At 40.0% G+C, this 9,936-nt stretch overlaps 2 protein-coding genes across 2 annotated transcripts in view; one reads left to right on the top strand and one right to left on the bottom strand.

The window, feature by feature from the left end:
• Positions 1–1,249: 1,249 nt before the first annotated feature.
• Positions 1,250–8,469, bottom strand: get4 (guided entry of tail-anchored proteins factor 4). The gene is made up of 9 exons (XM_034859763.1): positions 8,257–8,469; positions 7,204–7,282; positions 6,912–6,993; positions 6,286–6,435; positions 5,590–5,728; positions 5,192–5,332; positions 4,815–4,890; positions 3,899–3,971; positions 1,250–2,288 (listed from the first exon to the last, which is right to left on the bottom strand). The coding sequence occupies exons 1-9, from the start codon at positions 8,394–8,396 to the stop codon at positions 2,197–2,199; spliced, it is 972 nt and encodes a 323-aa protein (XP_034715654.1). The 5' UTR covers positions 8,397–8,469; the 3' UTR covers positions 1,250–2,196.
• Positions 8,470–8,524: 55 nt separating this feature from the next.
• Positions 8,525–9,936, top strand: part of mrtfab (myocardin related transcription factor Ab) — a 59,869-nt gene continuing 58,457 nt past the window's right edge. Inside the window, exon 1 of the mRNA XM_034859723.1 lies at positions 8,525–8,543. The gene's annotated coding sequence lies outside the window, so the exon portion shown is untranslated. The remainder of the gene's footprint in view (positions 8,544–9,936) is intronic.

The raw sequence follows: 9,936 nt of genomic DNA, 5'->3' as shown, positions 1-9,936 counted from the left end.
AAGTTACTTCCGCAGTGGTTGCACTTTTCCGAACCGGATGCTCTGTCCATCAATATATATACGGTCTATGGTTGCAGCCTCTGCTGTATCAGTGTATGATCAGCTGTTTTACAGTTTAGTTTTACGGTTTACAGAACGTTATCGTTCTTGGTGTGGACGGGCGTTTCTCTCGCTCTGATCAATCGGACGACTTGTTGACTCGGTGACCCTTGGGACTGCCACACCACTGCTCTCGGTCTCTGCATCTGATGGATGTACCCACAGAGCATGTACATTGACACCTCAACACGGTTCTTTCTGTCCCTCTGTAGCACGGTAACGTCAAGCCGGCCCAAAATGGCCAATATTAAAAGTTAATGAAAAACAAACAAGCATGTCATTACGATTTAAATGTACGTCATAAATGTATTTGTATGTCAATGTGTTTAAAAGAAATCAATTAACCTGTGAGGTATTTGTAAAAAAAGAAAATTACAAAAACTACTTCATACATTTTTTTTCCTTTGAATTGTAGATTTTCATTTTTCCTACAACATTCTTCCCAAAAAGAAAATCAATTGAGTTTTACCGAGCTAGGTAGGCTCATCAATTTATTTATTTTATCATCACTTTAGTATTGGCTATTTTGGTGTTTCACAATCCAACACAGATAATTACACAGAAGTGAATAAATATTACTCTACATTGGAAGACCTTTGGACTTTCCTTGTTTGCTAGTATTAAATTGAAATTTGACCTGGACTGATCAAATGTCACCAAGACCAAAAAGAAGCTGAAGTTGTGAGAAAAGCAAAAAGCTGTCGAGAGAAACGAGCTGTGAGCCACAGATGAATGTTAGCGGTTGTATGAATCACACTTCTGATGTGCACTGGCTGAACTGATGTTGGACTACTGACCAACTTGTTTAAACGCAAAATAAAAAGGAAAAACAGGATTAAACAACAGACAGAAAAGGTCAGTTACCTTGAAAAGCTAGATTCGTTCCAACAGACAGGTTTTCACAGTGTCTTGCTTTACTACTCTAATAAAAATCACTTTACAGCCTTGGAAGGTAACCCCAACTTTGACTTTTTATTTTTCACAGCAACACGTAGACAGGCACCCAGAGTCAGCAACCAGTAAACAAACGCTTTAAACATCTTATTGCTAGAAATCGTTTTTATGGATTTGGTAACTTTAAAAAAAAAAAGAAATTGTGTGTCAGACTTAAAAAAAAAAAAGTCCAAATTGTGTGTGTCCAACATAAAAAAAAAAGTCCAAATTGCAATTTTTCCACACAATTCCTCTTTGGAGATGCAAACAACAGCAGTTCAGCGAGTGCACAGTAAAAAGTGGAGTGGAGCTATCTGTATACAGACAGCTGTATGTTTGCAGTCATTCACTAGAATCAAAGTTACAGTCCCCACCATAATCCGTGGGGGAGAAAAGGTTTGTTTGGTTGATATTCCACGTGCTTAATGACTTCTGATAATAACTTACAAAGAGCTTTGTTGTCTTTTTGTCCATATTGCTAAAGGACAAAAGAAACAAGAAACTGACAGATGGCTTTGACTACATGTTCAATTTAACTTACTACTGAAAGAAGAAGAAGTTTTAACGGAGAAAGCTGCTGCAAAGCGCCAACAGCAGCAACGCGATGGCTCTGATCGAGCTCTGTGTGGCTGTCGGGCAAACAGAGCAGTTGAGTGAATGTAGTGAGTCGACTAAACCCTCTTCTGCTGACGTCATTACCAACATCATGAAGAGAGGGTTCACTTGTGATGCTATCCTCTCCTTTGGGAGACTCCACTCCCATTGCTTGGGAGCAGTTATCACAGGGAGAGGGCAGTTTGTTATCTCTGGTTTAAAATTCATACACCCTAAACAGAGAGTCTTAAACTAACAAATGGTTAAAATTATATAATAATTTTACAACAATTCAACAAGGAAGGAGTTTGCAGTTTGGGCGCAGTCAGTCCCGGCAGTGCTGTGAGGGATGTTTGGGTGGCCTGATACTTTCTGATTCTTGGATTTTAAGACTGGATGGGTGGGAAAGGTTTTGGGAAACCGCACGCCTCTGGAAACATGGACCGGCGCCTTGCCCTCGGTGTGGAGGTGTAGGAGGGAGGCGACGCCATTCTCCTTTTTTTTTTTGTGTGTGTATGTGTGCGCGCGCATGTGTGTGTGTTCGCTTGTTCTCTTTGTCCCGGGGCAGTCTCAGTCCAGCTCTATGGGGCTGCTGTCCTCCTGGGCTTCTTCCGCGCCGTCCTCCTCCTCGCCCGAACCCATCAGGCTGTTCAGCAGGTTTCCTGCAGGACGCAACACAGTCAGCATCCTTCTGTGCATACAATAGTGCAATTGTCTACGGTACAAAAATTACCTAGTGCAGAGATTTCTTTTTCAAAAAGGTGTTTGAATATAATTTGTAGCATTTGAAAAGGAATAGTTTGACATTTTGTGAAATGCACTCTCTCATACCGCACTCATCCGTACGGAAATACATATAAAACTGGAGCCAGCAGTCAGTTCAAAGGTAACTACATGTTAAGCTCACTAAACCTTTACTACAATCTAACCTGACGACAAGAAGTCCTGCACCCAGCAGACGTCAAGCTTCATATTCGCCGTACAGATGTGAGTCGTCAATTAACTTAGCAAGAATGTATTTTTTAATATCCATAACAAACCATCACACACAAAACTTGACAATACATTTGTGTATTTAACTAGACAAATATATCGCAGCACAACTATTCTGTAAAACCAGAGGGGTTGAACAGTGTGACTCAAAAGTGAACAGTAGGGGTGGAAGGGTACACAGAAGTCACGGTTTGGTACAATGGAGGGAAAAGCAAAACAGAAGGCTTTTAAAAAAAAAATGTTATTGTGCATGTTTCAGGCTGGTCACGCACAATAAACCTAGTGTCATACCGTCTCTCCCCTGAGTGTTTAAAGTAAGATGTAAACGGTAAACAATAAGTACCCCACATCATCTCCAGACTCCATCTTGAACAATCAGCTATAAAACTGGAAATGCAGCATCTCTTATTTATGAAACTGCAAATTACATAGAAGAATAACAACACCAAAATATGTAGACGGGGTGGCATGTTGTAACAAGGTTTGAGTACATGCAGCAAATACTTGAAGCCCTGTATGTGTTTGTATCTAAAGGCTGGTTAAGCACTGTAGGGGGGAGAAGTTGGACAGTTTTGTCTCGCATATCTGGGTGATGGTGTTGGATATGCGTTAGCATGTTAAATGTGTTTACGCCCACATACCCTGCAACTGCTAAACAACGCTGGCACACACTCCTCGTCTTATCCACCCCTCTCTTGCCTGTACAACTGTAACTGACCAACGTTTTCAAGGCGGGAACAGCACCAGGCTTGAGGGCATGAAATCAGAGCACAAGACACGGGAGGCTGCAGCCATGCGGTCTCAAAGTTTTCCCAAACTTGCGATCTTAAAGTGGCCGGCGGGTTCTCTAACTCTTGGGGGCAGCCACCACTCGCCATACTCGTCCTTGGTGCTGCTGTCTCTGACTCATTCTCTGGACCGTCAACCGGATTAAAAACTGCATGTAGGTGGGGCTACAGATTAGGTGTCCCTAGAACCTGTGTATCTAACAGTAGTTCCACATTACCTTAATTCTGCATTATATCATTTAATTTGCGCGCAAGATTTCTTTATTTTCATACCGTGTATTCTCAATGTAAATTCATGTACCGTACCGAGACGCCCGTACCGTTCCACCCCTAGTAAACAGTGATGTAAAGTAGAGTCTCATCGAGATGCATGCTGAGAACAAAACTTAATATGAAACACACAAAACCTCCGTGAAACAAATACAGCTGATCCGTATCTATTGTGTAAATTATCGTCAACATCAGCTCAAATGAACTTTTGGTTCACTCACCTAGCAGCCCACCGTATGATGGGGACTGTTTGGGCGGAACGCCGAAGAAAACCTGTCCTATTCTGTCGAGATACTGAGGAACAGGAGGATGTACAAAAGAAGAGAGGAGGAGGACAGAGAGACACCGTTGTGAAAAAGACGGGTTTCAAAAACAGGAGAGAAAAATTCCATCACAACATGCAAGCATAATAAATACTAGACATACAGTATGGTGTGTAGCAGCTGCACTCCCATCAATGAAGGCCATTTCATACGCAATCCATGGGAGGAAATAACAGCCTCAAGCCTAGTGCTGGGCGGTATTCCGGTATTAATTTCCCGTATGATATGAATCTTTCATATACCGTAATACATGCATTGGGTGAAAGACGGGTTCAGAGCAATGATTAAAACAGGATTTCAGATGTCTTGCCTCGCTGAAATAAGTCCACCAACCTACTAGCATTATTCAAACAGCGGAGGTACGTTTGGTTGCCCACTTTTTTTACAACAATCTGTGGCCAAGGTTGTGTTTGGACAACTATCTTACAACTATGATGTTTCGTAGAGGAAAACAATGTTAGTTGTTTGTATGTGTATTCAATTTGATTTAAGCTTTTTTTACTACTTAGTAAAAAGTTTAGATTCTGTAACTGTTTCATGTATTCTCCTTTATAGAACGTTATTGTATAATGTTGTGGAGCCAAGCAAACCCTTTAGTAAACAATTTTAGTAAACATGATATTGAAAAAAAACGTTATGTTGTATGTTCTCCTAACAGTAGAATAAGCCGTTGACCTATATAAAGATCAAGTCAAGCAAAAGAAGGAAAATACCGTTATATACACCGCGAAAAAACGCCAGAATCTTAAAAATGCTGTAATTCAAATTTTTGGTCTCACCGCCCAACACTACTCAAGCCGATTTTAACACTCACCTCATTATACATGGGGTCCCTCTTCAGGGAAGGTTGATATTGCTCACATAACACTGTGAAAACTGTTAATTTACCCCTGAAGAAACAAAGAGAAGAACGGTTTTGAACACTGAAAATGATTACTCCTCAATCCATCATTCAAACAGACAATCCTTCTAGTTGCTGTACAAAATTTGTCAATCAAATAAGATTAATGCTGCAGTAGAAGTCAGATAATGCTCTCTTAAATTTGCTTATTACATGCTCAGGTCAGACTGCTGGAGTAGAGACGTACTACAAAATAAGACATTAGGTCATAATACATTCAATGTATATTTGTATAAATAAATCTATGTATACCAAGGTTTTTGAGTGTTTATGCAAGAAATACAACTCACCCATCCACTGCCAGCAGCAGAAACCAGATAAAGTTTAGTAGAGGCTGGACGAAGGGAGGGCCCTTCTCTATGGACGGGTGTTTCTCTGTGTATGTGCTGAACACCACGGAAGCGCTGTTTTTGTTCTTTAAGCATAGGAACCTGGAGGGTGGAGGTTAAGAGAAGGTAAGGACAGAAACAGAAAAAAGGGACAAAATGGATATGACTGCAGACCAAACATGCAGGAGGAGGATGCATTAGTACCACTTTCTCCCCTGCACATACAGATTGTCAATACAACACCTTAAATCCAACAAAAAGTTCAGATTACATTTAGTAACAATGCAGACTACTACTATACACATTACCAGGTTAGACCTTTTTGTTGTTTAACTAACGAATATTGCTGTTTCACTTACTGTAGGACGGCCTGCGCCACAAACATGTCGATCTCGCTGCGGTAGCCTCGTGACGCCGAATACTCTACCAGCATCTGTGCACAGCCCTCCCCGTCAGATGAATGCAGGAAGTGGTAACGAGACTCACTGTAGTTTTGCTCTGGACACACAAACATTGTAATAGTTGAACGCTTATGATATTAACACACAGGGAAGCTTGCAAAATATTAATGGCAACACCGTATAAGGCATACGGACGGAAAAGGTAAAGTACAGAAGATTGGATGTGACAATCTAGGGGATGAATGGAATATAGTCGGCGTCTTCCCTGTGGGTTAACATGTGTCAATGTTGAGAAAGAGGACAGTTCCTAACGTGACACAGGTTGACACGCCATCATGAGGCTACTGGTGTGTGAGCTTACACAGAAAACAACTGGCATGGGTGTTTGATGCACATCATATGCTGCCTTTGTGTGTATGCTTCAGTTGCATAAGTTAGGATAATAAGCATGTTGATGATTGCGACTTCTACAGATATTTGAATAATTTATGACATTATTTGAGAGCTTCAAATACTTTTATTCAGTTACTAAGTACAATTGCTGGTCCCTGGCTCTTAACGGTCTGTTTTTATATCACTACATTCAACATTTATCACACAATATGTAATAAACATGTAATTTTCCTCTACACTTTATAGACTAAATAAGTTTACCTTTCCACAAGGTGACAGCTAGCAGCTGGTGTAGTTTTGGGTGACCCAACTTGCCGGGGCCTCCTGTGGACCATTTCAATGCTCTGGACACAAACGCTACTCTCTCTGGAGAGTTTGGGTCCATCCGGCTGAACAGCTTAGCCAGGCATTCTGCTCAACAATCACACACACACACGCACACCCCCATCGTCAAAGAATGTCCCTTCTACCCTCCTTGTGGAATGCGGCTTTCTGAATATCATAACAATGTAATGCTGCAGTGTTTCTAAGTGATTACAACAGACAAGAGATCCCAAACTAATCCAGGATATCACTACAGTATCAAGGCCAATCAATACTGGTTATACATGTAAAGTCCAATCAATCAATCACCTACTTGGATCTGGGTATGTAAGCTGTCAAAAATACAACTGCATTAAAAGAATGGACATACAGCACTGTAAACATTGCATGGTTCTTATGATCAAGACACACTGTAAACAATGTTTAATGTATATCTTTTTACATTGGCCATTTTCTCAATGGTTACGTTGTTTTTGTGAAGCAGTATTTACTTCCATCAAACAAGCTGAATTTTACTGCCATTTACATTGGTGTCTTTTAAAAGGCTCAAGGCTGCCACTTACCTAATACTTCATCATCAACTTTAGTCTCAGATTTCTCAAACACCTCCAGTACCAGCATGGACAGGTCCGCTGCACTGTTTTGCTGGAGATGAAAACACAATAATATACATCTTTAATTACATGTTCCAAAAGAATTTGATATTATACACATGCGCATTGCAGGATGGAAGAGCTACTTGGAAATACAACATCCTAATTTCCCTGTTTTCATGAACATGTGTACACTTGACATTTAACACTTGGTGTGGCATAAACCAGGCCATCTAATAGAGCAGAAATCTAGTGCATGTACCTGGTTATAGCTGAAGAAGAGTAGAGCGCCATTGTACATCAGCTCCCTGGCCTCAGCATGTTTCGCCTGTGACATGTACCTGATGGAAGCCATGAGTGTCAACATCACACATGAGATCACTTATCGAGACACACACAAGGTTTGTTTACGTCACTTAAGGCCATTTTGGCATTGGGCTGCATGATAAAACCAACATGCACGCATGTTTTGCTTAAGATACCAAACTAATTCTGTGCCATGGAGAAAGACCGGCTTTAACTGGATTGGATTCAAAACAAATAACCTAATTATAGGCAGATAGCCCACTAGTTTGGCAGAACTACTAATCTATTCATTACCCCAAACAGCATCTAACGTTAAGTTCATATACTGCATTAGATTAGAGCAGGTAGCTACAACGTTATGTACAGTGTGTAAACGTCCCTAATTAAATAGAAAAATATTGGAAAACAGTTTGTACTGATGATGACTAGCTATCTTGCTAGACTGATTTAAAATTCGAATCGTTAAGTAAACCAGCTAAAATCAAGATTTTTGTTTTTACTAGGCAGTTGACAGAAACGTGTCTAACGTTAGCCTTCATAATTCAGACTGCGGCTATTTGGCTACATGCTAACACCGCTGTACCTTACCGCTTTAACACACGTTTAATATACGATAACGGTTAACAAAGCAGTTAGCTGCTATAATCTGTTATTTTACAGGTCAAGTATATTTACCAAATAACGTATAAACACTTCCTCGAATTAGCTGTCCACTTAACTCGGCTTTGGCTAAAGCTATTATCACTTGTGTTACTAAACACATAGCTAGCTAACTAGCCCTAGTTAGCAGCATAGACAGTTAAAGACAGTTTGGGATTATGGATTGACAACACAGCTGTCCAAACAAACAGACAGGCCAACATGAGTGGGCGGGTACGCGGTGAAATTTACCCAATCACAAACGGACAGGCATAGCAGCAAGGTTGAGTGTAGAAGGATCTGGAACAGTCAGGCCCCAAAGCCAAATGACAATTACAACTGAACCTACTAACATGAAACGAATTCTTACCTAAAAAATAAAGTCCTGTACATCTGGTGTGCTTCATAGTAATCCCCTTTTTCTACACTGGCTCGCAGTTTTCCTTCCACCCTCTGTACGCCTCCACGGTTTCTAGCATTTGAGCACCTCAGAGACTCCTGCTCCGACATCGTCGTTGCTCTGCACAGCAGCGCTCGAGCCAAGTGTTGACAGTGGAAATGCTGAAAGCTTTAACAGACCCTCTTCGCTTGCCGTAGCAGGCGTGTTGGGGTTATTTGGTTAGGCATAGGTGTGCATCATAGCTGTTTTATATTAAGGTGAGTACACATACTGACACAGTTCTTAAATTCGTGATTGGCTATGCTAATAACGCAGAAGGCAGCATTATTATGGAAAATAAAACTACTTGTTGGTTAACGAAAGGTGCTAAATGTGTCGAAACAACACAAGTACCTGCATTGTAATGTAGAGACTTTCTTCTCATTTAAAAGGGAAACACTGCCTAATATAAGATGTATATGTTGTTTCCATGGCCTAGGTAAGTTCAATCAATATTGTTGAGCAAAGCCAGAAGTCAGAGAAGTAATGGTGTGTTCCATTTAAAATGAGTTCCCACTTGGAAATTTGAACTGAAGAAAAAACATGGTAAGAAAACAATGAGCACAAAACTTATTATGTAGGCCTAACAAGTTATTAAAACAAAAAAAGTTAGAATGTTCAACTAAGCACAAAATACTTGAATAAAAGTAATACATTCAGTGTAAGTACTCTAATCATCTTCTTAAAGCAGGAGTCTTAACTGAGAGAGAGACGGAGCAGGGATAAAGAAAAATGCACACATGTCCCATTTGTAAAATATGTATACAAATCCTTTATTATCTTCTTATCCAGTCTTGATTTGAAAATCTTGAAGTTCCTCATTAGTCATTCTGGTACTTTACACAGAGAGCACACTTGTGGCCCAATTTTTATATCAGCTGTCTTGAGTATATGGGGTAACATCAGTGTCATATGCACACCATGTCAGAAACCCTTCTACAGTTCTTAGATTTAACCTTTTTCTCACATCATTCTATATTTTCAAAGGTAGACTGGTCTAATGGGTTGTCCTCATTCTCATATGTTGAATTGGGGTATTGTCTGTCATAGCAGTCTCATTAGCTTTCAATTGTTACATTCCTGCTGTTTTGTGGCAGCTGTGTGATAGTCCCTCTGGCATGGCAGTGTTAAACCACAGTTCGTTCTTGTAATCGTTCTTCTTTATTTTTTGTCCCGCCACAGGTACCTTGATATAGCTATATCCCACTCCACAAATTGCTTATCTGGGATATTAACAGGCATGGTTTTAAACAGATACAAAAGCCTTGGTAATAAGTTCAATTTGGAGATTGATGTTGGTTGATAGTTGATGGGTCTGTCCAAATCTTTTGGCAGAAACACGCTGAGATATTTCATAGATTCTGCCTGCCATTAAAGCTTATAATCAGACTTTATGTAATCAGGAGGGTCTTATTTATAAACTAGCACCTGGGTACCCTGTACATTTAATTCCTACCTTGACAAATACTCAAATACTAGAAAGGATTTCATTAAATTGGAAGAGAGAAATGTATTCATTGTGAATTTTAGCAAATGATTTTTATTGAAAAAAAAAGAAACAATTTCATTTTATCAATATACTGTAAATATGTAAAGGGAAAGTCTTTTGGC

The sequence above is a fragment of the Etheostoma cragini genome, chromosome 21 (assembly GCF_013103735.1).
Source record: "Etheostoma cragini isolate CJK2018 chromosome 21, CSU_Ecrag_1.0, whole genome shotgun sequence".
NCBI classification, from domain to species: Eukaryota; Metazoa; Chordata; class Actinopteri; order Perciformes; family Percidae; genus Etheostoma; species Etheostoma cragini.
This window is presented reverse-complemented; position numbering and strand designations above follow the sequence as displayed.

Bases quoted from the DNA above. Each gene is read 5' to 3' on its own strand.
- get4 (XM_034859763.1), bottom strand. From the start codon at position 8,396: ATGTCGGAGCAGGAGTCTCTGAGGTGCTCAAATGCTAGAAACCGTGGA. The intron at 4,891-5,191 runs GTGAGTTGTATT...TTGTTTCTTCAG, and splicing joins CTGCTGCTGGCAGTGGATGG to GGGTAAATTAACAGTTTTCA. The intron at 2,289-3,898 runs GTGAGTGAACCA...TGCGTCCTGCAG, and splicing joins ATCATACGGTGGGCTGCTAG to GAAACCTGCTGAACAGCCTG.